Source organism: Hyaloscypha bicolor (assembly GCF_002865645.1).
Source record: "Hyaloscypha bicolor E unplaced genomic scaffold K444scaffold_60, whole genome shotgun sequence".
In the NCBI taxonomy this organism is placed as follows: domain Eukaryota; kingdom Fungi; phylum Ascomycota; class Leotiomycetes; order Helotiales; family Hyaloscyphaceae; genus Hyaloscypha; species Hyaloscypha bicolor.
Window position 1 is genome coordinate 921,854 of NW_020194562.1, and position 27,211 is coordinate 949,064.

The 27,211-nt window shown below is 41.5% G+C and overlaps 6 protein-coding genes across 6 annotated transcripts; 1 reads left to right on the forward strand and 5 right to left on the reverse strand.

Annotated features, from left to right (window-relative positions):
- The first annotated feature begins 695 nt into the window (after positions 1–695).
- On the forward strand, positions 696–3,527 carry K444DRAFT_561075 (HET-domain-containing protein). Its single transcript, XM_024876922.1, has 2 exons — positions 696–1,079; positions 1,250–3,527. Exons 1-2 carry the CDS (start codon positions 835–837, stop codon positions 3,219–3,221), a joined length of 2,217 nt encoding a protein of 738 aa, XP_024737403.1. The 5' UTR covers positions 696–834; the 3' UTR covers positions 3,222–3,527.
- A 651-nt stretch (positions 3,528–4,178) lies between these two features.
- On the reverse strand, positions 4,179–6,193 carry K444DRAFT_663275 (MFS general substrate transporter). Its single transcript, XM_024886811.1, has 4 exons — positions 5,653–6,193; positions 5,566–5,605; positions 5,236–5,442; positions 4,179–5,184 (listed from the first exon to the last, which is right to left on the reverse strand). Exons 1-4 carry the CDS (start codon positions 5,978–5,980, stop codon positions 4,227–4,229), a joined length of 1,533 nt encoding a protein of 510 aa, XP_024737404.1. The 5' UTR covers positions 5,981–6,193; the 3' UTR covers positions 4,179–4,226.
- Positions 6,194–9,468: 3,275 nt separating this feature from the next.
- Positions 9,469–11,554, reverse strand: K444DRAFT_629446 (uncharacterized protein; the record flags this gene model as incomplete). Its single annotated transcript, XM_024883053.1, has 5 exons — positions 9,469–9,523; positions 9,580–9,630; positions 9,686–9,736; positions 9,968–10,151; positions 10,234–11,554. The coding sequence occupies 5 exons, from the start codon at positions 11,552–11,554 to the stop codon at positions 9,469–9,471; spliced, it is 1,662 nt and encodes a 553-aa protein (XP_024737405.1).
- Positions 11,555–17,719: 6,165 nt separating this feature from the next.
- On the reverse strand, positions 17,720–19,823 carry K444DRAFT_612652 (uncharacterized protein). Its single transcript, XM_024880178.1, has one exon. The coding sequence runs from the start codon at positions 19,574–19,576 to the stop codon at positions 18,095–18,097; it is 1,482 nt and encodes a 493-aa protein (XP_024737406.1). The 5' UTR covers positions 19,577–19,823; the 3' UTR covers positions 17,720–18,094.
- A 411-nt stretch (positions 19,824–20,234) lies between these two features.
- K444DRAFT_652672 (uncharacterized protein) lies at positions 20,235–22,293 on the reverse strand (the record flags this gene model as incomplete). Its single annotated transcript, XM_024885820.1, has 5 exons — positions 20,235–21,305; positions 21,356–21,676; positions 21,796–21,951; positions 22,004–22,107; positions 22,268–22,293. 5 exons carry the CDS (start codon positions 22,291–22,293, stop codon positions 20,389–20,391), a joined length of 1,524 nt encoding a protein of 507 aa, XP_024737407.1. The 3' UTR covers positions 20,235–20,388.
- Positions 22,294–22,317: 24 nt separating this feature from the next.
- On the reverse strand, positions 22,318–23,045 carry K444DRAFT_394432 (uncharacterized protein). Its single transcript, XM_024872470.1, has one exon. It carries the CDS (start codon positions 22,857–22,859, stop codon positions 22,677–22,679), a length of 183 nt encoding a protein of 60 aa, XP_024737408.1. The 5' UTR covers positions 22,860–23,045; the 3' UTR covers positions 22,318–22,676.
- Positions 23,046–27,211: the final 4,166 nt, after the last annotated feature.

Here is a 27,211-nt window from a genome sequence, read left to right on the forward strand (position 1 = left end):
GCACGAATTAGTTCAGATGCATAATTGTTGTTCATCCATCCCCCACTAGCCGTTTCGCTGGCCCAAATAATGCCCCCAGAACACTTCAAATTTTCAAGTATTCGTCATCACCCAAAGCTCTCTTATGATAAAACAATTCCTATTTCGGTACCTCTAATTGTAATATTTTGACTCTTTTTGATCATAAATAGGGGCCGTGTTCTACAAATTTGAAGGGTTTAGGGTTACGGTTAATGTCGGAAGCGAAGCACAGAATTACGGAATAGTGAATTAGGGACCATTCTCCAGTCAAATAAGCCAGATAGATACAATGCGGCAAAATTTTCATTACTTTATTCCGCTCTGCAAGCCGAGGGACCCCGGACAACGGCGAAGATGTGCTCTGGGGGAGGCTCCTGCTTCGCTTAATTTATATCCCGCACCTTTTGAGGTCCAGCACTCGGTACCTTAGAAATACAGGGGCTTCAAGGGACAGGTCCCGGCACAGACCCCTCTAGTTTGGTCGCACTGGTGCTGCGATCCACTAACTCGTCGCCCCGCTCCTGGTATATTTTCAACCGCATGGAAGCAGCTCGCCTCGCACTCTGTTTACTTCCTAGTCGGAACACTGGATGTGAAGGAGTCGGAGGACCATGGCCAATCGTGAACATGAGGCTGCGAAGATTGCGGTGGGGGCTTAGCCTCCAGCCACCAGTGGCAGTGCCAACTCGATGGGGATGACCACCCACCTTCAAACCCGCAGCAAATTTGTTGGGACAGTGATTATTCTTTCAACTCTTCTCTTCAATTGACAGGGACTTGTCTCAGGGAGCTTCACGTCCCCCTTTTGCCAGAATGCGTCTTATCAACACATCCACTCTCACGCTGGAGATGTTCTTTGGCAAGGCTGTGCCAGATTATGCGATCCTCTCTCACAGATGGAATGATGTCGAAGTGTCATTCCAAGACTTGCAAGACGGTGAAGGCGAAAAAATGGCCGCGTACTCCAAGATACAGAGGTGCTGTGCTCAGGCACAGTTAGATGGGTGGCAATACGCTTGGATTGATTCCTGTTGTATTGACAAAACGAGCAGTGCTGAGTAGGACGAGCCATTCTCTATTTCTCAAACTTGATCTATTATCCTCTTACACCCTTTTCGTCTCGTTCCTAACAAGGAGTCCCTTGACCGACTGAAGAGGCGTTAAGCTATCTCATTCTTCTTCTTGTTATCGTCTCTTGAAGGCAATTGCTGACTGATCGATTGTGCAGGCTCTCAGAAGCCATTAATTCCATGTATTCATGGTACAAGGAGTCACAAGTATGCTATGCATATTTGGCCGACGTCAGGAGAGGAGAAACTCTTCAGGACGACTTGAGGGGAGGCAACTGGTTTACAAGAGGCTGGACTCTACAAGAGCTTCTCGCGCCTTCATCGGTTGTTTTCTTCGATACAAACTGGAACGATGTTGGTACAAAGGGAAGCTTGGTGGATATTATCTCAGAGATTACTGGGATCGATGATTTTGTCAACTTCGAAGGAGCCTGTGTGGCCAAAAAAATGTCCTGGGTGGCCAAAAGAGAAACTACAAGAGTTGAGGATATGGCATACTGTCTTTTGGGCCTGTTTAATGTGAATATGCCACCTCTTTACGGAGAAGGAGAGAGGTCTTTCATGAGACTACAACTGGAAATCTTGAGGACTTCGGATGACGAATCCATCTTTGCATGGGATGCGGGATATGACTCGTGGGATCACGAGGGTTCTGTGGATACGCTCCAGAATCTCAATTCTGGGCTCCTAGCAACGACACCCAAATACTTCATGAATTTGGGCAGCATCAGGCCACTGAAACGAACGGATCGCGGTAATGATCTTTTCAGCGGAGACGCCCAGCCCTTCTCAATAACCAATAAGGGTTTGCATATATCATTAGTTCTGATTCAGGCTCGTAGATCTGACGAAGGCCTCTTCTTAGCCCCTTTAAAATGTTTATGGGCTGGCAAGAATGGAGAAGAGGATCTTATTCCAACAGTACAGCTGCGGAAATCAGTGGAAGGAGTCGAGATATACACGCGCGTGGCAAGATTTACGAGTCGATCCGGAAGTTTTGAAAATTTGTTGATGCTAAACTATGATGATATAAACCTCAAACGGCGATCATCAAACAGACTCTCGCACAAATACATTTATGTCAACAAAGGACGAAGCTATCAACTCAAGCGTTCACTAAACATAAAGGGTTGGGAGTTTTTTGTCAAATTGTCGTCTCTGAAAGACCACGGGTTTGCGATATCCCAATATGATCAACTGGACTTAAAACTCAATCCAGAGGATTCGGTGGACGAAGCAAGATTGGTTATCAAATGCTTCCATGGAATCGTTGCTGGACTTCGGTTTGTAAACGGAACTGGAGAAACCATCGTCTTGGCCATAATCGTTGAAAATGGTTACGCCCCTTCCTTATTAATGCTAACACCAGACTCGAATGAGAAACTTGAGAATATTACAAGTTCTCTCTTTGACTTATGTGTTGGGACTACTTCAATTGCATCGAACGTCGGCTCGGTAGTCGCGGCATGCACAATGACTCATACTGCATCGTCTGGTTCCGAAAATACTGGCGAAATTGAGAGCTATGTGCCTCATCAAAGTCCTCCTCTGGATCGCATGTCACGACATCTGAGGAATGGAAAGTCGGTATCTGCATGTCTAAAGCACGTAACCGCCGATGGTGGTCGCCAGCAATTTTGGATAGACATTGTAATTGATGTGCAAGATGCCTTAAGATGGCCAGCTCCCGAGTGGACAAAAAGCTTGCTTCTATCAATGGCAATGAAGAATATGAAAGGAGAAAAGCAATTCTCTGGTGCCAAGACTGCCGAATCGACCAAGGAGCACCGTCGACGACGTAGAACAGCACCGGTTTCGACAACTCAGCATGCAGTTTCTGAAAAAAGAAGGGAGAAAGGAGGCAGATTTGCACGAGACGATCGATCTAGGAGTAGAGGACGGAAGAGAGACGACCGAATAATGGAAATGCCAAACAGGCCTGTTTACAGGAGGGAAGTGAGTCGGGATTATATGCAACCAGAAAGCCAAGAGTATAGCCAGGGCACTGGGAAGGAGAGAAACAGAGAAAGAAGAACTTATCATAGTTCTGGGCGTTCTGGGAGCAAAGTGAGGGTCGAGCGGGAGTGGACAAGAGAAAAGAGAGTGTCGAAGAACGGGAGGCTATTATGAGGGAAGATGAATAGTGAGCTGTTACGAAGATCACGGCATAAAGTGACGGGATTACAAGGTATTTGTACTTTAACGGCACTTCGGTGTCTGTTTCTAGCGCACTCAGTTACTAAATTGCCCTATAATTCTAGGCCATTACCCTAAAACACGCTATAAGACAGGAGCGAGGGGTACTATACCTTTTTGGGGCTTCTCCCTTGTACTTAGAAGGAATACCTCGCTAAAGAGCCCTATTATAATACCAGTTTAGCGTCCAAGCACTATTGTTGCTCTATTAGTAGCGATATTTACCCCTAGAGATCTTCTCATACCTTGCGAATGTCTTATAGCGCCTCTTGAGATCTGCTTAGGGCGTACGGCCTAGAGTCATAGGGCTTATAGCGGGCTCAGCCCCCTAATTTTTGCCCTTGGGATGCCAAAGGGCCAAATACCCTGTAATCCAGTTACTTCATCTGTGATCTTCGTACAGCCAATCCTTGATGGATCACAGAAATCTGGTGGTGTCGGCAATCTTGCTACAATTAGGGGATGTAAATATCTCTCTAAACTGCGAATGTCTCTTTGACTACTCAGAGAACGAGCCTGAATGGTTGGATCACCGCTTAGGTACAAACTTTGTGGCAATTTTGCTTTGCAAATGGAATTCGGATTCCTCAGAAGCAGGCTCGAGGTGGTTCAGAACTTCAGACTGATCTTGAAGCCGTAAGGGCTTGCCCCGAGTGTGTAATTCATACGCGTCGGTCTTTCCCTAGGACCCCAAAGTAAGATGCCGTTGACAGGATGGGTACGCCGAGAATTCGTCATCAATTGAGAGGGCGAATACTGTTGTGCCGAGCGTGAGGGACGATTAAAATAGGACTGAAGAAAATCGAGGAAGGAGTTCGAGAGGTTCAGGGATTTAATACAGAGCTTGTCTTCCCGGAATAGCGGCCAATGGAAGTTAGAAACGTTGAAAATGCCCATGTATTGAATCTAAAATTCTATTCATTCGCGTCTATTCTGAGTCTACACCTCGTTTCTATCCATCAGATCCGATTCGTCCTCATCAAACATGGCGTCGACTTCAGCCAGCTTCACCGAGCCAGCAGGAAGCTTCACAAAGCACAGCCCAACCGTGGCTAGAGCAGCAATCGATGCGAGCCAGAAATATGGTAATCCCAACCATAGCCCTTTCAGCTTCATTCCTGTGGCGAAAAACCAAGCTAGTGACGGCCCTGCATATATCATGCCAATCGTCTCAACGACGCCAATCAAAACATAAAGACTCGAGGTGTGGCGGGAGTCGACGAAAGAGGTTGCAAGCGACCTGCACAGCGGGGAGAGGCCATCGCCAAGGGTAGCGATCACAACGCCCGAGATGACAGTCGGGATATTAAAACAGCCTAGAAGAACTGCTCCAATAGTGGTGGCAAGTATCGAGAATTGGGCCAGGGCAAGATCCTTTCTTGCGACAGTCATGCGAACCGAGGGAGAGAGGAGGAGCTTCGACAGTAATGGAAGTGCAACCAGGAGCATGAAGATACTGACAGCGCCGCGCAATGCTAGGAGATATCCGGTTTTAGCCAGGTCCCAGTCGAAGCGCTTGCTAAAGTATTGTACGAAGAATTGGCCTCTGGCTGTGATGCTGGGGAAGTGGAGGAGGTAGGTAAGGATGATCAAGACCAGCGACACAGACTTGAACATGGAAAGGCATCTGACTCCATGCATGAAACCCTCTCGTATCTGGGATTTTGCAGACGAGATAAACGTTTCCTCTTCTAAAGTGGCATCCTTGTGGCTGTCGGGCTTTGCTTGTAAGGTTTCTGGAATGAATATCATGACGCTTGTCCCCAGAGGTATCATCACGTAGGCGATCAGCAGTGGCCTCCAGGCTGAAAAGGTCATCATAAGCTTGGACGCTACGAGTGCTCCCAGCATGGTTCCAGTTAGATATGCAACCGACATGAGGAAGAAAGCCGACGCTCTGGTATGATCAATCAGTGCAGGCTCAAACACGATTTCGTGGTAAACACACCTATTCGCATCTGGCTCCACGTCTGCAGCAAGGGCGTACAATACGGCGATCACAACGGTATATCCCCCACCAACCAAGAGGAACGCTGGGGCAACAACGATGAACTGTACGGGTATCGTATGCCAAAACCGAAGGATGCAAAAAGTCCATGTGACATTCAGCATAGTTCCGCCCAAGCAAAGGAAGAACACAGGCTTGCGCCCAATTCTGGAACGCGCATGGAATTAGTTGAGCGCATTCGATTCATTTCATCTGATTTCGACTGGCGGTTGACGTGCACCATTAAAAAGAAATGGCGAAATGGGAATGGTGAAAGTGAATTTGGCATACCTATCAGAGAGAACACCATAGGGGAAAGCAACAATCAATCCTGCATACCTTAGCACTAAAAATACCAGTTGATTCGGTCCTGCTAACCGAAAACAGCTTCCAGCATGGAAACGATGCCGTTCAAATAAGCAAGCTGAGATTGGATCTCATCTTTCTTGCATAATTTTTCATCGATATCTGCTTGCCCTTCTACGTCATAATGTTTACGACAAATCGCGTCCTCTAGGATCCGAGTCGTGGGTACAATCATTAAGCTGCTAGCCGTACTGAGTATGAGGATCAGGAGGGAAAGGAGAAGCGCAATCGTTCGCGGTCGTTGTACCTGAAACCAGTACTTCGAAGGTGTCGGATGATCCTCATCCATTTCCGCCAGCATGGGAATTGCCTCTTCCGACAGGGTATCATCTGAGGCCATGTTCAGAGATTGCAGGATGTGACGCGACAAAGGTGACTCCAGGTGTTGTGGTACTCTTATCGTGAGAATTGAAGTCCAGGACGAAGTATATATTTCGCTGCCTGAAATCTATCGTCAGCCTGAGCTGTGATCGGCGAGGCGGAACTCCACTATTTTGCTTATTTCCTGCGGATTTGTGCCCAATTACAGACCCCAGTATTTCGTGCAAATGGCGACCTTCCGAAACTATCAATTTAAGTGGATTCTTCGTTGTCTCACATAATTGTCAACCTTGTCGATTGCCGGATGACCGACGGTAGTTCTAGGCCAATGAGGTAATGTTCGCTCGCTTGCTTCGGCTTGGTTCGGCTGCGTTTCAGGGGCTCAGGTTAGCCAAATAGAGGGGCCGGAGGGAAAATCGATGTTGAAATTATGCGACGATAGAACTGGCAAGACAACCTCCCTGGATAATCAGAAAGTACTGAACTTGAGAAGGGAAGGATGACAGCTCTTATCGACAGGATCGCCTAGACTTCTCGGTAACACTTACACAGCATTGGGGCGGAAACCTGCATCGATCAGCTGGCACACAGGAGATCAGGAGGTCAGGAAACCCTTGACCTCTTGGTTCTGCAGTAAATGTCGCATCTGGGAACCTTAACATCTAAGCTTCATTTGGAAACGGCGAATACGCAGTACGGTAGGGGCTCTATGAGCTTTTTAAACCCTTGTCAAGCCTATTCCACATGGGCAAGCGCCTTGCCCAAATCGTTAAGTCGCCCATCGCCCAAAAGGCAAATCATATATTCCCTAATTATAAATCAATACCTACACCATTTGACGTCTCCAAAATCTCGCAATAAATCTTTGATTACGTTTTAACACCCACTTCCCCAATACGGGCTATCCGGGTTCAAATGATTTTGATCTTCTCGCTTCTGCCATGTGAACTCAATTAATGTCATTGGGAACTCTCCAAAGACATTGTTTACTTAAGAAAGAAAAATCCCCCGATGCCAGCCTCATTTCAAGAGTACGTCCTGTATTCTGCACCTGGGCCATCGCAGAATTGCTACTACTTGAGTACTACTCTCAAAACCCTGAATTTCCCAGTTTGTGAATTTATCCTTGGCGAACTGTCAATTGTAGCCAAATGGAGTTCATTGCTCAATAGGAAGCAGTTGACTTAGTCTCTGAACCGCTTCATATCTTTGATGGAAGGGTGGATGGCAGAGTCCCAAGGCGGATGTAAAATATCGGGCGACGTGAGTAAGGAGACGTTCGAGTGGCAACAGAGGTTTACCCAGTTCGCATATACTGACCATTACTGGGTACCGAAGATGGAAAAATGAAACAGGGTTGCAGTGTAGAAAAGCGATGTGACGGATGATCACTTGCTGAGCACTTCGAATAGAGTACGCAGATGGGACAAAGTTGAGGCGGAACAGTTTACGAGTCCCAGCACGTTTCACGGTTACTTCTATATGGTTGTTTACATCGGAAAAGACATTCATACTACAATTCTAGTCTCTAATTAGAGGCTAAACTATATAGAAGTCGATTACCTCGTGAGAACTAAAAAAGCTGTGGCGGTAAATTGATGTTGCTGGCGGGGTTATGGCCACCACAGCGCTGCTAATGAAGTGGTAGGACAGTTGCGAAGGACGTAGAAAGCTATGACACTTCGAGCCCTTCATAACACAGAAAAAACATCCTGATCTGATATCCTCATCCCATCGAACTATCCACAATATTGTGCCATCGTGGTTGACAACGAATTGTTTCAGTGGTGTGGACGAAATGCTAACTAGGAGAGCTCGGCGAGCGGTTGTTGAAGTACTAGGTCCATCTCTTATTCCATCCCTAGCCTTAGCCGTCGATATTGGAGCGCTGGTCAGACGTCGAAACAATCTTTCCATGTTCACAGCAAGGGTCCGGTACGTGCAATCATAAGATACCGAACCCACGAGCTGAGTAATGGAAGCTGCTACATCCCTCCACATTGGTCCTAAACCAGCGCCTTCTAGTTGAAATATTTCGGACAGTACTTCCGATTGACCTTGCATCTGATTCTCTAAATGATCCGGGACCTTAATGGCCGTTATTCTAGGGACCGTAAAGTGCGACCCAAGGCCCACCACTTGGCCTTCATGACAAAGTCTTCCTCAAGGAATACGACGTCATCTTTGGGGATTTTTAAAACTCTTCTTTCGATGCGTTCCAGGTAATGAAGTTGCAGTAACGCAACTCAGGAGACCATGACGGGACTCTAACGAAGTTGTATCCCAATTTACTAAGATCGCCAGTATGTTATATTAGAAATGTGATATGGCGGCGTGAGATAGTTTGAAAAGGTACGGAGATTGCGGCATAAAGTGACGGGATTACCAGGCATTTGTACCGCAAGTTCACTTTCAGGCAACTTTCTACCACACTCACCCACTAAAGTTCCCTATATTTCCAGGCTACCCACCCGTAAGCACACTATAAACTATAAACAACGGGTACCACACCTTTACGAGCCCGGCCTCAAAAGTCCGTGTTTTTAGCGATATTTTCAGGCATCGCAAAACCAAAGTCTCCCACTTCACTTGACAAATATACAACAACTATTAATTGTGACCTATTATAATTTACATACATATAATTAAAGAAGCTAGAGTGGGTTTTAAAACTCTTTTAAAGCGATTTAGAGAATAAGATAAAAGGCACAAAATTGGGTTTGGCATTCGCTTCTTAGCGAAATGCCCTAAAAACACGGACTTTTGAGGGTGGGCTCGTTAGAAGACATATCCCCTGTACTTATAGGGGAAGGGTCGCTAATGGACCTCTCATGGCGCCCAAGCGCTGTGGTTGCTTTGCCAGCAACAAATAACCCTTGAAGATCTTCTATGACCCTGTAAATGTCTCACAGCCCTTGTTTTAGGACTTCAGGCCTAGAATTAGAAGGCTTATAGCGGGCGTAGTACCTTAAACCACACCCTGGAGCCCGCCAAGACCCCTACGCGAGCATAAATGCCCTGTAATCCCGTCACTTTATGCCGCAATCTTCGTAGAGTACCAGGGTCAAAATACCTTATATTCCCGATATTTAATGTTGCCTCCTTTGTATATGAATAAAGTCTATTCGCGAATAAATAAAATTCATGGTTGGGCTGGGACACACCTTTAAATAAATATAAAAAGGGGAATTCTATTAATTATTACAACCTTTTCTAAACATTAAACGCCAACTTCAACCTAACTATTTTTTTATGTTTCTAATGTTTAAAACAGGACCTCCTAAAGCAATCTTGATACGAAATCTGACTAGTAAACAACCACCGAGAATGACAACCGAGCCTTACAATGAGCGCCGTCAAAAATATTAATTGTTCCTTCCTAAGTCGTACACTTAGGACCTGAGCGTGCCTCTCGTCGATCATTGAGCCCTAGCCAATTACAGGGTAGCTTGATTGATTGTTAGATCGAGCGATCTGACGGCTTTGTCTTGGATTTAGGAATTTGGTTTAGAAGGTGGTGACGGCGGGGGTCGCGTTCTCAGTGACTCCCGTTTTGGTTAAGCTATTGGTTGTGAGCAGCGGTGTTTCAATAGAAATACAGAGAAGAAGGAGATATACATTTTTTGGCCCTGAGGTGTGGATCCAGGTTCAGTGCCGGGCATGGCTGCGCTGTTGGTTTCGTAAGTACAAGAAGATGAAAAACGGAGCAGGGAAGAGGCCTCACACTTGAGATAGAGCTACGACTCCAGGATTTGCAGTCACCGCTGCTGGTGCGCTGCAAATTTCGTGAGCATGATTTACATTTTGAAGGGGAGGGTGCCCGTACATCACGGGTCCTCCAATCGGACCAAAATTCCTTGTTGGGGATGGGCAGCTGATCCCGTTAGCAGAGGTGAAGTAAAAATAAGGGAAATTAGAGAGTACCCGCTAGAACTAGGTCCGCGATATTGCCTAGTGCTATTCATGTTGTTAGTATTCTCATGTTTGGGGAGAGAGCGGAACCAACTGTTGGGATTGGGCGGTGGCTCCCCGTCGAGAACCCCAGATCTGGGATCCAGATGCCCATGGTATCTCGTGGCGAGCTGACATTGATGCTTGCGCCACGAAGGAGTTGGGTAACCGCTCTGCTGCTTGTTTGGGTGCCCGGAGTGCTGAAGACCGATGAGGATGAGAAGAACGCCAGTTGGAGCCTGTTTGATCGATAATTGTCAGCGTACAAAACGTCTGAGATCCGGTCAAATATTCAATGGAATAAAAGGAAGAATAACTTACTTGCTGAAGGACAGCTGACGGGGGTAGTTTGAGGTTGCCTGAAAGGGCGCTCATTGTTGGGCAGTTGTAGGTTTTGTGTGTGGCTATTTCCTAGGCCTCCCAATGGCCGCGGAGCACATTTAAAATCAGGGACTGGGACTTTCATTCCTTCAGGATAAGGCATATGTTGTGACCGAAGCTGCCCTCGCTGTTCTTTCTTTTTCCTTTCGAGTTCCTCCCTTTTGGCAGGGTCCAGCAGCTTCTTGGCTTCAGCTACAATCTTTCGACCACGGACCTCCATGCCATGCAACGTGACTATGGCTGCCCACGCCTCGCCAACATCCGCGAAGTTTGCAAAAGCCACGCCTTTGAATTCGTCACGGACAAAATGATAATTGAGAGCGTGGGGGAAGGTCATCCTCGTCTCCGCCATGATAGATTCCAGCTCCTCTTGTCGAAGATCGAAGGGGATGCTTTTGATAACAATAGCAGTGGGGATTATCTCATCACCATCTTGATCCAACCACCTGCCGTTCTCGTCTTGAAACATCATTGGGTCTTTCTTCGGTTGTCCACGATTGACTCGAGGATTTCTGGAGGTGCTTTGATGGCCGCTGGGAATGACGACATTCGGATTTTGTTCGAACCCTTCTCTTGTTGTATGAGCGCTGCTCGCGCTATGGCTCGAAAACTTGGGACCTATTCCACTCATTCCACTGTTCGCTTGGGAGCTGCCCATGTTTCCTTTTGGACTTTGGTGTATAACGTGATCATTGAAAAAACGGCTCGTGCCGTTCCCGGTCATTTCGTTAACCGGAGTCGTTGGAATCCGTTCATTCGATCTATCATCCATTTGAGTACTGTTCATCGTTTGGAAGCTTTTGAGCGCAGGTTGTTGGTTCCTGTAGTGGTCCGTATTTGGGGTTTCATCCATCGAGAGGTTGCATATTTCATTGTCCATATTTTCGAACCACTCATTCGCATTAGCCGTTAGGGAATTGCTCAATCCGTTGCCCTGAGCCTCGGACTGGTGTGTTATTCCGCCCGTTCCGTTCATGCAATGAAGATTAGTGTATAAATCCCCAAGTCCCGGGTCAGTTGCAAAGTTGCCGAAGAGATTGATTCCACCATTAACGTTGAGGTTATTCCGAACGCGCTGCTGTGCAATTTTTCCGACATTGCGCATCCCATTGCCTCTGGAAGAAATGCCAATCATTTCTCTGGAGTCGTTGCAGTTCATGTCGTTGCCACTTCGAGGCTTGGTTACTTTGCTAGTTCTGCCCTCGCCCGTGTTGTTATTTGATCCAAGGCTGGATGGGTTGTTGCTTGTATTGTTATTCATGTTCGTGTTCTTGTTCAAAGACCGTTGCGGAACCTGAAAATGAATTTGTAGAGTACAGTATTGAATTGTTTTGAGAGGTTTTTGATGTGGAACGAAGGAATGAGCCGGCGGAAATGTGGTCATATGTATGGCAGGTTATAGTTAAGCGAACTGAATATCAAGCGTTGGGGGAGCCATAGACTGATGTACTCATTAGTGCCAGTAGTGTGTCACTCAAGGATGGCTTGAATAGTTGAGACCAATCAGATACCCTCGGATCTCGGCCAGCATCGAAGATACTTGGGACCTAACTAAATCGGATCTACGATTTTGAAATGGACTTGAGGAAAGCAGCTTCTGGGACGGTCTGGCATTGATATGGTTTAACCACAAAATTACGCACGATAACTGTAAGACCGAAGCTGTGTAAGCTAGAAGCTACCAAGAATGGCATAAATTATAGAACTCCTAAGTCTGCCAATGGTGAGTGATGAGCGGCGTTCGCTTGCTCTATAAGGAGTATAGGGGCGGGAGCTAGGGCTGAGTATCCTAAACCGCACTCGTTATTATTAGTCGAGCATATACTCACCGGGCCGCAAATTCGCCCACATGCCGGATCTGGGACTCCTAGGCACTTCAGTAATGAATAAGAAATACCATACAAGTAATTTTGAGTTCTCACGTCGTCTCGGGTCCAATATAGATGGAAAGAATAGAAACGACGCATTGAGAGCAGTTTACGACTGCTGTAAACCTACTGCTCTACATCTCTATTCGCACTCGTTCTTGAGCCCGTATCGTATCCTCGGAATCTCTTTACTCAATCACCTTGATCAAACAATTCGACGCGGCGTCTCAAACAGTGTGTCAAAGGAATACTCAAACTACTTAAGTTACTTAAGTATATACTCAATGAGTATTGAGTAGAGTATAAGTAGGGCATATTTTGGCTGAGTATAGTATGAGTAGGACCCACTACTCTACTCTACTCTACTCATTTGACACACTGGTCTCAAATTTCTTTTTGGTCTGTGGCTTCGCAACAGCATTCTCGGGTATAGGCGACCACATTCTACCAGCTCGCCCCAATCGTCAGCTCTGTAATCATTCCCTTTCCACCGACTTCGATGCAGGAGAACATAACTATTCTATCGGATTTGTCATTGATCATTGGCCTATGGAACCATGCATGCCACGCCAGTGAAGCCATTCGACGGTGACAAAAACCGATATGGTTCCCTCGGCAATTTAACCTCCTATTCGACTAAGGTATAAGTGAAGCAAAAATAAGCGTCTCTAGATCCTATTTAGAGTTTTATGGGAAGTTGTAATAAGAATAGAGTAACTGATTGCGTGGCAGATGCTTGTAGCCGTGAAATAGGACGAATGGGGAGTATATTTTGCTACACAGATACCATCGACGATGATGACGCTATGCATGCTTACATCCAGAATATTTCAAATCCTGACATGCAATGACACTTCGAAAAAGCTACGGTGAGGAAAGCGGATTCCAATCCTCGGAATGAGACTTCGCAAACCGTGAAGAGTTTGTCAGTTAATAAAAATGAAGGAAGCACGAAGAAAGCCGGTTCGGGCGCGCGGGCCTAAACTTGTTGTAAAAGCTGGTATGGTGTGGCGGTTGGGTTTTTATAGAAATCTTTCAAGTGGTTGATGGGGGAAGTGGCATCCATTTCATGAAATCCTAACAGCAAGACGTGTCTACTTCCCCAGAAATCCGAATAGTGTGAATGAAGCAAGCATCCTAAAATGCAGCCGGATAACAATTCGACCTCGTATAGTTTCCACGTCTTATGTCATGACGGTTCCAAGAAATCCATCGTGTAACGACTAAGGGCCTGTTTCGCACCCTTCGAGTATTCGGATATCGCCGATATCGTAATACTAGTATCCTAATATTATGAATATTCGCGTTTCGCATTTTTTTGGAAACTGGAGTTAAATGCTAGTATTTAAATACCAGTATCTGCCCCTATACTAATCTCAGTATTTTCAGAACGACCTCTAGTAGGTCGTTCTGAAAATACTGAGAGTTGAACGCTCGGCCTTAGGCCACCATATGTACCTTAAACCCTACTTTTTAGGGGGTTTTCCATCCCATACCTGTATTTAATATTTAATTATACCTTCCTATACTATAACCATATTATTCTGGGACGAGTTTGATTATGAATTTGACTTAATTATTATATAAATCATACTTAATAATATCGAATACTAGAAGACAACCTACTATAATAAGATTCTAATATGAACCTCTCCCTGGAAAGGTTACTATAAGACCCTAAACCTTCTTAATTATAACCATTCACGCTGGTATCAAGAGTAATTACGCATACTAATTATAACCTTCAGGGAATTAATTATATTCTGCCAAGAGAATACCGAATTGCACTCATCTAAGTACGTCTCTATTAAGGAGAAGGTATATATTTTTATATATATTATTAGATAGCCTATATTAAATCGTAATATATAAGAGGAGTTCTCAAAATCAGGGGCAATAGTATTAAGGTATTTATTATAGGAATAATTTTATTATTATATTTCTAATAGTATAATAAATAGGATCTTCTATAAAGTACTTATAGCTCTAAATCTACTATTCGAGTATATAGTAAAATAACCTAATTCGGCCACAGAGATATATCCTCAAATTATATAAGACCCTTAATTCTCGCCTTATTTTAATAATTATATTAGTACCCTTAATAGAACCCATATTAATATATATCCAGGCGTTAAAGCACAAGCTCCTTTTAGGAATTACTATAGTTATCTTTCTTATAATATACTTACTACTTATTTATTTGATTTATAATTTACTTTTATATATCCTGGATAAGAGGGCTCTGCAAATAATTAGAGGATACTATAAGACGCTATTACGAGAGATAGCTTCCGTATTTCTAATAGTAGATTTTATCTTAGTAATACAGGATATATTAATACTAGGACTATTCTTACTCTATTTAGAAGAATAAGGTACTATCTATAGGAAGTTATTATTACTAGAGAGGTTCCTGAGATATATTAAGAACTCTTTAATTTATAGTACTTAATATTAAGAAATGAGATTAAGTATATCTTTAGTATCCTAAAGTAATACTTTCCTTTTCTAAAAACAGATATAGAGTATAATTTATTAATATAAATACATATTATCTTTACTATTTATATCTTATATAATTATATTCGTTAGTATAGTATTATAGTAGATAATATATTCGAGAATAGAGATAGCAAGATTAATAAACCAGAAGTGGCTAATAAGGAGGAAGCTCTACTAATTACGAGTTAAGGAATAGATACTTTTTGTAACCAGATTACTTAAGATATATTTGAGTAATAGCAAATATATTCTAGAAAGTAAACTAGTTGAAATCGCTATTAGCTATAGAATAATACGGGGTTATTTCATTAGGAAGAATACTTTATAACTCTACTACTATCTCTATATAGGTTTAAAGTATATTATAGCTATTTATTATTCTTATATAGGGCTTTTATTTAAACTACTTTATAAGTATTTTGGACTTTATTCTGATTTTTAATTTAGTATTATATAAGAGCCCCTAATATTTACCCTTGGCCCAAAATCTACTAGTAGCCTTAAAAAAAATCAAACTAGTTTTTTTTTAATAGTATTATAGCCCGGCTTCGGGGCTATCTTTTAGTATAATTTAAGCTATAGTTATAGTAGTAGTTATTAAGAAAACTTAGTTTCAAAAGAGGGTCTTAAAATTAAGCTATTATATAAGATAATTTGGTATAATATTATTAATTTACGAAAGCAGTATAGTACTTATAGGAGCTCCCGTACTAATTAGAAAATATTATTCAAACCTTAATTGACTTTGCTTTAGGCTTCTATATACTAGAGCCCCAATTTTCAGGGCATTATAAATAGCCTATATTAAGTTGAGATTTTTAATTTAACTACTAATAATTAGTCTTACTAATAATTTTAGTATTAGAAAGAATAAGTAAAGTATATTTAAATATACTAAAATTTATATTATTTCAATTAGTAATTATAAAAAAATCCTTATCTAAGTAAATTTGTACTTTATATAGCTAATATTAGGCTCAAAGCAGAGAATATACTACTAATCTCTTAAATTACTATATAACCATATCTTCCCAAAAATATCTAATTAAGGGAAAACATTCTTATTACTATCTATAAAGACTAGAAGAAAGGATATAACTAAAAGAAAAGGTATAGCCAAAGCCCCTAATTCTCCCCGTTATCCGATTCTTTAGGGGCGCTACTAGTACCTGAACTCCTATTATATTTGCTATTACTATCTCTAGCTATAAAAGCTTCTATAAGACTAGTAAATAAAATATACTTTTTACTCTAATTACCTTATTTCCATACTCTCCTGCTCTCTCTTTCCTTCTAAATAATATAAATAACCTATCTCTAATATTCTTTTAATATACCCTTAATTAAATTATATCTTATAGGGCTAACCTAAGTATTAAGAATATACCTAGTATAAGTAGATATAGAGCTTCTATATAACCGAGGAATATCTTCCTTAATAAAGTTCGAAAGACCTATCTATAACCTGAAATCAAGTTTATTAACCAAGTCTTAATATATCTTATAGATAATATCTATTATATATTAATATTCAGGGTATCTCAAGTCAAATTCCTCTTTCCTCTAGGCTAGTATTTCTCCTATTATATCCGTAATTTATATAGTTACTCCAGAAAGACTAATACCTATAGAGATCTTTACTCTCTTACCAGAAGCCCTCTTTTCTAGTCCCTGAGGGCAGGAATACTTGAATATACTAGCTTATACGAGTTAACTTAGTATAGGCATTAATAATAAAGATAATAATGGTTTCGGTATACCATAAGTATTACTAAATAGATCGTCTGCTTTATTATAATCTTTATTACCTGGAAGAAGTATACCTTCTGGATAGCGGTTCCTTTGGAGAATACCGTCTTCGTTAAGGAAGTCTTCTATAGTCGGTTTATTCTCAGGTGAAATAGGTGGTCTTTGGTTCGATTTCGCAGTAAGGGAAGCCGTAGTTCTCGCAGATTGAGTAGTATAAGCGTATTTACCGGTAGCTAATCGGGGTCCCAAAAGCTCTTTGATATCGGGTGCCCAGTAGTATATATGATTCCGAAACCAGGCGTAATCTGTCTTGTTTTTTTGGATCTAATAGAAAATCATCCCAGTATTCCTCTTTAGTCTATATTAATTATAGCTCTTCTTTCCATCTGAAACCAGTCAAAGCCTTAAGTGCGAACCATAGCTTGTATTTCTTCTTGAACTAGATATATAATTTATTAGTAAAATATTATAGAACCAGGAAAGTACGTACCCATTCGATCTTTCCTTTAATCTGCAAACCGGTAATAATATTAGTAGCAGGACTAATATTAAGGGAGACGTAAACGGGCTGTAATTCCACTGCCATAGATACAAAATCGATCTTTTTGAAGACGTTATCTGCCAGCTTCCCTCCCTCGATATAACGTTACATAATATTAATTAGTACAGTCTCTAGTTTATCTGGCCAGATTATGGAGAAGCTAGTTGGTTCGACGGTATTTGGGGCTTTCGCATTTGTAGTTTTCCGTGTACGTACTATAGTTGAATTAAGTTTAATGATTACAAAAGAAGGAAGCGATTAATAAATCAAGAGGTTTCAATTAGAAGGGGGAGATTAGGGGGCTGAAGAAGAGGCTCAATAGGCTAGCGGAGATTAGTTTGTACGCCCCGTAATTACAAGTGGATACTGAGTATCTACGACTTGAGAAACGGGTCTAAATTATACCGATACCAGCGTTCAATATCGAGCGTTGAACGCTAGAGTTCGATATTACTAATATCCGGTATCCAACTTGCGTGAGCCCGTGCGAAACAGGCCCTAATTTGACGTTAAGCTGGCAGCTGGGTCGAAAAGTGCAATAGCTTTGATGACAGCCTGAGTGTTCCCCAGGGGCGGCAAACCGGTTCAACAGTCCTCCTAGCAGAGCTTCCTCGGGAATAACAGAAGATGGGATTATATCGCCCTCTGAGATCGAATCAACTTTGGTATCACGTGAGGTGACATATTCCCTCATTCTTGTATAGCTCCTCTTTTATTTTCGGGCAGGCTTATATTAATATAACAAGATATAATTTGGAATATTGCGTACAAAGAGATTTGGGAGCCGTGTCTATTTTGAAAGCTCTAAAGAGGGTGTCTACTTGGAAAATGACAGTAGTTTGCCAGAAGCGGGGCGTTGAACTCTCAAGCTAACGACCATGATTCTCGAATCAACAACGGGACAACATTCCCTTTTTTAATCTGAAACATTTAACAAAATTCTCGGCGGGTAGCACTTGCCCATTCTGCTGGGGAAAAATTGTTTAAGAACAAATGATACTCCGAGCTCCTGGGAACATGCAAGTTCCGGATACACTCGGATATCCAAATGGACTCTGGCAGCCGTGCGGATATTCCGTACTCAACCACACACCTCTGATCAACAAAGAACTTGACAAGTCTATACTCTATTATACAATCACCACAGATTTTTATACACCTTCAAACACCTCCTCTCCAGCACCCTGGCAAACCTCACACTCGGCGCGTCAACCCGCTTCTCCACCTGGGCAGCGAGTGCCCAAACAATGGCCGTAAAGGCCCAAAACCAAACTGCACAAACTATCCAATAGACCAGTGTTCCGCTCTTCGGTACCACTCCAGTGACTGCCATCAATAATTCCGAAAACCTCAAACCAAAGAGAATCAAACAAAACTCGTGGACCAGGTACAATGAGAACGAGATCTTGCCTAGATATTGGCAGAAGTTCGTTTCGAACATGCCTTTGATAGGGAGCTGAGATATGGAGGCGAGAAGAGCGACGCCGGAGAGTGACCAGATGAAGCGGGAGTGGTCTTCCATAGCCAAGCTCATCGGGATGATTGCTCTTAGGACCTCGAAACCTGGCATAGGATTCTGCTTCGCTTCATCGTATACCAAGGTTGGAAACCCTGCGGCGTAGAACGCGACTGCGAAGATGGTTGTCCAGATGAGTCTGAATCTCGAAGGACGGTCAAGCGACGGAATAGTGTTGCTCTCCTCTTGGTCAAGGTTGAAATCCGCGATCAACATGCCGGAGGAGAAGCAGAAGATGTTCCAGCTCCCCATTTGCAGGGAGAAGATGGCATATATAGCGACCGACAGCATTCGAAGGCGGTTGCTTGGGATCCGTACCAGGAGAAGTAAGAGGGTGTACAGCACAAAGGAACCCCAGAACTCAATGGGGATGGTCCACAGCACGGCGTCATACTTCGGATGAACGATGATTCCTTGCATCGCCTTTTGAAAGGTATACAAGGGATTTATGAAGCCGTGCATATCTTTTAGCCAGTCCACAAACTGCGCTGAAAGAGTCGGCTCCGCCACGAACGAGAAGTTTAACGGGGGCGTGAAGCCAAAGCGGGTGGCTATCATTTCGCAGAATGTGAGGACCACAGGTGGGAGATACAATCTGAAGCCACGACGGAACATCGAAGAGGCGACGGCGGGGTAGATTTTGTCCTTCTTGCCTGTTCGCATCCATTTCAAAGACTTGTAGGTGAGGACATAGCCAGAGACAGCGAAGAAGACTGCCACCGCTGCCCCGCCAGAGACGAAGATCGTTCTAATGAGAGGAAGCTGAAAGATATTGTTTTGGTGTGTATCCGCGTGCCAGGCGGGGACGAGGGATGCCCAGAGGCCCATTGCGTGGAAGATATAAACTCCCAGAGCGGCCACTCCTCGGACGCCATCTAGCCATGATGTCGACTTTAATTCTAGAGAGCCTGGGGCTGGGTAGCCGAGGAATTTCTGGATCACGGGTGACTCTTCCAGTCTGTCGAGAAAGGAGCGTGACGAGGTATCGATGACTGATGTGGAACTGAGGCCCTCATAGCTTCGGGTTTGAGCTTCAAGATCGTAGGATTCGTCTCCTCCGGCGATCTTCTCATCAATACTGGGACGAGGGCTGGTGGGGGACATTCTGCAGCGATCCTGGCTTGAACCTCATGACCCTGACACCAAGTGAATGCGGTTGCCCCTTTTCCCGTGGCGCGTTGCAACCGTGGCCTCTTGGCCTTTGATGGGGATCCTGAAGCTGGAAAGGGCTCAAGTTCGTAGGTGCAGTCCGTATATATTGTATATATACACTCGAGAGTTGGAACGTACTAAATTATTGACAAACGGTCGAGGAGTTGTGTTTCTGAAACAGTGAAGAGAGTCGCGTCTGGGGAAAGCCACGTGAAGTTCCGAGGTGTGGAGTCGGATTACGTCATGCCGTCGTCCGGTTTTCTAACCAATCACTGATGGTACTTCCCCTTTTTATCTTCCTTGTATATTTCATTTTCTATGGCGGGGGAAGAAAGCACTCTGAATAGGTTTTACGACGAATAGCTCTTCGGCGCTTTTATTAAACTCGGATCAGTCTCTAATCTACATTGTAGGGGTGTTGGCATACTAAGGATGTTTACGCCAGAGCGCAATATGACACGCGGAATTTCCTGAATATAATAGTCGGACTTAACGTCGCGACTACTATATTACTTCCAGCGGAGGAAATAGGGGAAAAACTAAAACGAATCCTCCCCCCCCCCCGGGGGGGGGGGGGGGGGATGGGGGCGTCGATTGGGGCAGGGGTATTGACGACTTGTAATTGGCTACCTAAGCTCTTTAAAAATCTTAAGTTAGATTTTTCAATAGTAGTATAAGCTAGTATATTATAACCCTTGATTTGAGCGTTAAGATTTGAGGGCATACGACGTCTCTCTCAGCACACCATTGCGTCAATATGCCATCTAGACGTCCGTATCCTGATCTTGATACGGCCATATCTTCGCCGCTTTCTCCGCATCTTCCTCAGCCCCGGAAATAAAGGAGTCCCTAGGCTCATCCACAGCGGTGCGGATTTCATCGAACCTACTGGGCTCCACCATCCCATCTGCAGGTAGTCCCCAATTATCTCGAAACAATCTCATTATTTCCGCAGCATCGCTCAGACTGTCTTCCTCGATCTCATGCAGTTTCAACTCCTGCTCGGTGAAGCTCACTGGACAAGGTCCAGCGTCTGGACAGAGGTCCTCCCATTGTCCAATTATTTCCAGCAGCGCCCTTCGAAGGAAGAACACATCGTGGTCCTCCCATACTCTAACAACTAGGCGTGATGGTTGCGTTCGCACTTCGAGACCTTGCTTTTGTAATTGGAGGGCAGCCCAATGCCTTGGATTCTCCCGCTGTGTCAAGCCTTTGTAACAGACGAAGGAGACTTCGGTCTTGTGGTCTGCTTCGATTTTTTCTTGCTCGTCTGCTTCGAGGGTGTCATAGTTGTCAGGAAGTTTCGGTATGGTATTCTCATTTGCAATTGGCCATGGACACAGAAACATTCGAGCGACGCCGCATTGGTAGAAAAAAGGCATAACGGAAGCTGATTGCCAATCAATTATGCGGGTAATTTTCTTCGAGTCCGGGTCAACAAAAACATTGTCAAGATGAAGGTCTGGGTGCCAAAGTGTGGGTGAGTGTGTGTCAACCGTTCCCAGGGGAGGAACCATAGATGAAGAGAGACGGAGATAACGGTTTAGCAGATCGAGAACTTCTTCAGGTAACTCGGGTTCGGTGAGGGATCGGTGGTAGTTCATGCGAGGACGGGCGTGCGTTGTGATATAACGCTTTGCGTTTGCAGCCATGGCTCCCACAAACTCAAGCGGCTCATTATCTGTGCTGTCAGAATAAGAGAAACAAGATAGTTCAATAGAGCGCACTCACATGGCCCTCTATGCATGTTCATACCAGCTCTTTTGCCACGCCAGAGCTCGCTCGAGACTAGCGGGCCTATTTCGAACGGCTCAAGTACCGAGGAGTGGATTTGCACACCAGTCATGACCTCCAGCTCGCTGGACAAATTCGCCGGGACGTCATCCTTGAAGTAGATGCAGCCTGATTTTGTAAAAGTCGTCGCAGCAAGCTTCTGCTCTATATCCACAATCTGCCGTATGATGTCAAGTCGGGAGTGCATCGGCCACTGATACCATAGGCTTCCAAGTGGCCTTCCCGGAGCCTTCTCCTCCAGAATATATTCTGCCCCGACTGGATTGTTTCAATCGGCACACCAGGCAATAATTCGCGGCGTAGGGATATTCAATGCATCGCGTAGCTAGTTGTACCAAAGTCGGGATTTGGCACAGATTCTTGGGTGGTGAGTGAACTGACGAATTGGCGAGTAGCTACTTCTGATGCTGTTGTATAGAAAGCAGGCCCGGCGATTGGATTCGGAAGCTTTGCAAAGAGTTCGGAGCCGTTGTCCATGGTGAGTATGTAAGCCTTATTGTTGAGTCCTTCACGACACTTGAGAACTCTCGTGCCTGGAATCAAAATCAGCAAAGAGTACGATACTCAGCTCTTACAGGGACGTACAATACCGAGCACCCTCATTTGAGACCGCCGAGACTGCCGCCTTCAGGAGTTGCTGAGAGTCGAATTTGAGATATCGTTCTCCAAGCTGTACAGATTCGTTGTATCTATGCGGAGTTAACAGTGAGGCTAGTATAATATGTAGGAGCGGACGTGCAACCAGCGATTCCTTGTGTATCTGTATAGCTGTTGTATCGCGCCATTCGTCACCTCACATTGCGGGTGCGCCAAGCCACTTCGCACGTGACATCTCGCCGCTCTACTCACCCTCGCTTCACCTCAACCTCATCCATCCTCACCCGCCCTCACCCACCCTCGCCAGGCCTCACCAGCCTTCTTGTGCCAAGTCCCTCGTCTCACCTCTACTCACCCGTCTTGCCTAAGTGTGCTAATCTCCGGTCGCGCGGCTATCGGGAGCATTTAACTCCTAGCGAGAAGGCAGTGCGAATTCTATATGCACCCACCTGGCATGTTGATGGTCGTAATGGCGTTGTCTGGAAACCATTCCCACCAGGCAATTTGCCCCAGGCCATTCTCAGTCAATGCTTGGCCGGTTCCTGCCTGGATAATTGTTCCGCAGTCACTACCAATGCCAACCCACTCAACCAAGTAGTAGGTCTCGCCTCCGGTTAGTGCACTTGTACCTGGAGGAGGGTAAATTCCAGGCACTCTCCAGTCAGCAATGATGGTAAGGAAATCCTGCGACGGGCGAATTCTGGATTGCGCCTGCCCAGTTCGTGGTTGTACTAATCGGACCTGACCGTTTCGATTGCGGAGCGGAATTATTGAGATGCTTTTTTCTGTCCATCCAATGCAATTCCTTCATGACGACGGGGACATCAACGCCGCTGTGGGTCATGTTGTAGGTTACTTGACTGGCTAAAGCGCAGGTGGAAAGGAGAAAAGGGTAGAAATCTTCACTATTGAGAGGCTATCGAAAAGTGATAGAAATGATCTCGGTGTTTGATGGATATTAGAGAATGAAAGATGTTCTACCGAAGACAGAACTCTTTATACCTTTCAACAGGTATGAGAAATTAGAGTAACTCCATGGGATAACATGCAACTTGACAGCTCAGTGATTCTAACTGCAGCTAGCTATTCTCGTCTGAGTTCTCAACCATCATCCCTCATCTTACTCTACTAAGTTTTGAAGTTGTGGAGAGCAAGAGATACCTTTAAGTCCAATGACAATCCAGAACTGACTCGGTGCAAACACTTCTCTAAGATAGACCTGCCTTCCCGATATGGATCCTGTTCTAGGTTCATCTGCTGTCCGGTGGAGAGTCAGCAGGCTGTTTCTCCTGGCCCCCAAAATAAGCTGTAACAGAAAATCTCTGGAATCAAGAGGGGATGTAAGGGTGTGGATTGAGAATAGAGAGAGAAACTAGCTAAGTAGACTCTGAAGCCTGACAAGGCAACCATGCGTCGCTAAGACTACTTCCGATTTCGCTCCTTCCACGGTAACCGCGTGCTTTCGGCCGCTGCTGTCAGGTCGCGGTTCGGGCCGCGACTAACGTTAGCGCAGAGTGAAGTTGGGGGTAAGCTCGTCACTTCTTTATATTATCGTACGTTTGGACCACCCTTAAGCGGTTGGCTCTCGGGGCTCCTGGAAAAAAACTGGTCACGTGAGGAATACCAGAATCGCCCCCTTCTAGGGAATCGCGCATCGGAACGCGATTACGTCTAAATCCTTAGAGCTTAGCTTAGGATTATAGAGAGAATACTCGAGTACCTTTCTCTATATTTTAGTAGTTCTGAGATGCGAGGGGCTTTTATTATAATTTTTTAAAGCTCGGGGGAAAATCTAAAGCTAGTGGTTCCGTAGAAGGCACTAAGAAAAGAAACCCTGACCTTATATTACTCTTCTCTCTTTCTTCTCTTTATTACTATGGATCCTCCCCGCTTTTATACTTCCTATAGGCAAAACCGGCCTGCTTCTGACTTTATTATAGAGCGGGCTAAGCTATATAAAACTTGCTTTTACTATTGAGTTTATATCCTTTCCTTTTTCTGGCTTAATTAACTAGTTAATAGGCCCGAAATATTACTAATTATACCTAGCGGTACCCTGCCTTATAATAACTCGATCCAAATACCCTTCCTATCTCCCGGTAATAATAATAGTTAATTACGAATATCTCTATAGACGAGCTAGCCCTATAGTACTAGTAACGAATCTATTAATTATCTATTATGGCTCTAGTTTATATTATAGAGAACCCTCCTACTAACCTACCTACTATATGGCCTCCTGCTTTCCTTTCCCGCTTCTGGCTAGCTCTTATATATATAACTAGTTTGCTTATAGGTTATTATATAGCTTATAAAGCCCTTTATTTTGGCTATATAAATAATTATTTTAAGGCCTATTATAAAAAGAGTAATATAATACTTTCTTTAATTTATAAGCTTCCTTTATATTTTTCTTACCTCTTTATAAATAATAACTTACTTTACTAGGCCTTCTAGATAAATATCCGGGTATATAATTATATTTTTACTTTTATATTAATTAGTTATAAGAAAAATACCCGGATTAACTTCTTTTATAGAATCTAGTACTTTTAGATTTATAATAAGCTTTTTTATTTCTAAGGCCTATTATAGCCTATTTTATATACTAAATTCTTCTTTATATAGCTCTTTTTTTATAATTCGCTCTTTATAACTAATATACGGGCTACTAACTTTCCTTACTTAGATTATATAGTTCTTTTATAGCTTATAAATATACTTACGAATTATAATCCATTTATTATAGTTTATAAGATAGCCTATAAATATCTTATAAGCTAGTAAACTAATTTCCGGATCTTACTTAACTTGTAAATATACTTAATTCTTAAGCCAGATACTAATTATTATTATAAGAATCTCCTAATAAGTAATAAGATTATAGCTCTTATCCTAAATAAGTATATAAATATAAGCTACTATAATCTAGTACTTATAGTTTATAAGATAGGCTATAAGTATTTATAAATATATATAATATATATATTATTTTATTATATCTTATTTTTCCTATATAATAACCCGGGCTAGTATTATAGTTTATAATTATAGGACTATAATAAGACTTATTAGTAAATATAGCTAGAGTAATAAGTCTTTTATTAATATTATTTTTATATTTATTTAGCTTTTTTCCTATTTTTTTATACTAGCTATTTTTTTTAGTAATATATTATTAATATATATATTACTTATAAGATTATTTTACTTAATTAGCTTTATTTATACTAGTAAAATATTTATATAAATATATATATAGAATTTATAAATACTCTAATTTATAAAAATATTTATATAAGTAATATTAGCTATTACTTTATTTTCTTATTAAGCTTTATAAGTAATAATTACTTTATATAATAGCTCTTTTAAGACTTAATAGCTATTATATAATATTTTAGTAAGCTAAGCTTTTTTATTATTTTTATAACTAATTTATATTAGTCTAAGATTATAGATTACCTCTTAAATAAATAATAAGCTATTAACTATTCGGATTTCCTTTATTAGATCTTTATATTAAAAGTAAGAAAGCTATTTATAGACCTAAAAAATTACTTTTTTGGATTATATATAGGCTATATATATATAATTAAGTATTAGAAATATAGCTTTCTATATATATATCTATTCTTATTTCTTAGGAAAAAAGCCGTTTTTTTAATTCCCGATTTAGTTAATAAAGTTATTTATACTAAGCTCTTAGATCTATTATAGAATCCTATAAGTAAACTTATAACTATAATAACTAGTTAGATATCTTATAGACTATATGGCCTTAAAAATAATCCAAAAGCCTTATATATAGTTTATAAGATACTTATAGCCTTACTTATATATTAGAAGAAGTTTCCTAAGATATTTATAATTATAATAATTATTTATAAGAATAAATATCCTGAATACTAGTACTAGAATAATAGTTATATATTTATAGTTTATAAACCAGGCTTTCTAGACTAGGAAATTATTTATAATAATTATTAGGTTATTTTATATAACTCGTATTTTCTTTAGAAGTTCTATTTTTATATTAATATTAAGATTTATATTTCTATATAAGTAATTAAGTATATTTATAAGTATATTTATAAAGAAATAAACTATATAATTATTATAGTCTCAGGAATAAATAATAAGATTATCTAATATTTTTAAGCTTAGTATATAGGCCTTATAGAGGCTTTTTAGTACTTATTTAAATATCTAATATATTAGAAATTTCCCCTAATTTAGTACTTAGTAATTTACTTCCCTAAATAATATATAATTTGCTTTATAAATAATCTCTTATTTAAGTAAATCGCAAACTAGGCTATAAATACTTATTTAACTTTAATAGCTTTTTTTAAATATAATATAATATATAAGAATAATTACTAGTATTTTTATTACGAGTTTTTATAATACTTTATATAAGTTACTAAAACCCGAATATAGAAGCCCTATAAGTAAGAATATAATATTAGCTATATTTATTATTATAGTCCGGTTTTAGATAAATAGTTCTATTTATAGCTTTTACTAATAATTATATATAGTCTATAGTTCTTTAATAAGCTCTATTTAATTAAGAGTATTTATTATTTCATATATTATATTATTTATATTACTTATAGCTTAGTAGAAAATAATTAGAAATAGTTCTAGTATTTTAATAAGGCTATTTTATTAATAATTAGCTATAGTTTATAAATATTTTTTCTTATAAATATTTACTAATAACTAATTATAAATATATAAGTAATCTGGGACTAGTATAAGAAGTATTTCTGTAATAATTTGGCCTATAAGCTAGCTTATAACCCGTTAATTAATTTCCTACTATTCTTAGTTAATTTTTATTATAATTATAGCCTCTTTTTATTTAGTCTTAGTTTTATAAATCTCTAGTAAATACTTATAAATATTACTTTACCTAAAAATATCTTTAACTAGATTATAAGCTATTATATAGCTAATTTATAAGTTAATTATACTTATAAGACATTACTAGTAATTATAATATAAGCCTAGCTAAATATAGATTAGTACTCTTGCTTTTAGATAATTATAGTAATAATTATAAATAATTTATAGACTACTTATTTCTATTTATAAGGCCCTAGTAGAACTAGTAAAACATTTCTTTATAAGACTTTCTATTACTATTACTATAGCTAAAATAAGATAATTCTATATATAATATTAATA

Bases quoted from the DNA above. Each gene is read 5' to 3' on its own strand.
- K444DRAFT_561075 (XM_024876922.1), top strand. From the start codon at position 835: ATGCGTCTTATCAACACATCCACTCTCACGCTGGAGATGTTCTTTGGC. The intron at 1,080-1,249 runs GTAGGACGAGCC...TCGATTGTGCAG, and splicing joins GACAAAACGAGCAGTGCTGA to GCTCTCAGAAGCCATTAATT.
- K444DRAFT_663275 (XM_024886811.1), bottom strand. From the start codon at position 5,980: ATGGCCTCAGATGATACCCTGTCGGAAGAGGCAATTCCCATGCTGGCG. The intron at 5,606-5,652 runs GTTAGCAGGACC...TAAGGTATGCAG, and splicing joins CATGCTGGAAGCTGTTTTCG to GATTGATTGTTGCTTTCCCC. The intron at 5,185-5,235 runs GTGTGTTTACCA...TGATCATACCAG, and splicing joins GTGGAGCCAGATGCGAATAG to AGCGTCGGCTTTCTTCCTCA.
- K444DRAFT_612652 (XM_024880178.1), bottom strand. From the start codon at position 19,576: ATGTCCCCCACCAGCCCTCGTCCCAGTATTGATGAGAAGATCGCCGGA.
- K444DRAFT_394432 (XM_024872470.1), bottom strand. From the start codon at position 22,859: ATGACCCACAGCGGCGTTGATGTCCCCGTCGTCATGAAGGAATTGCAT.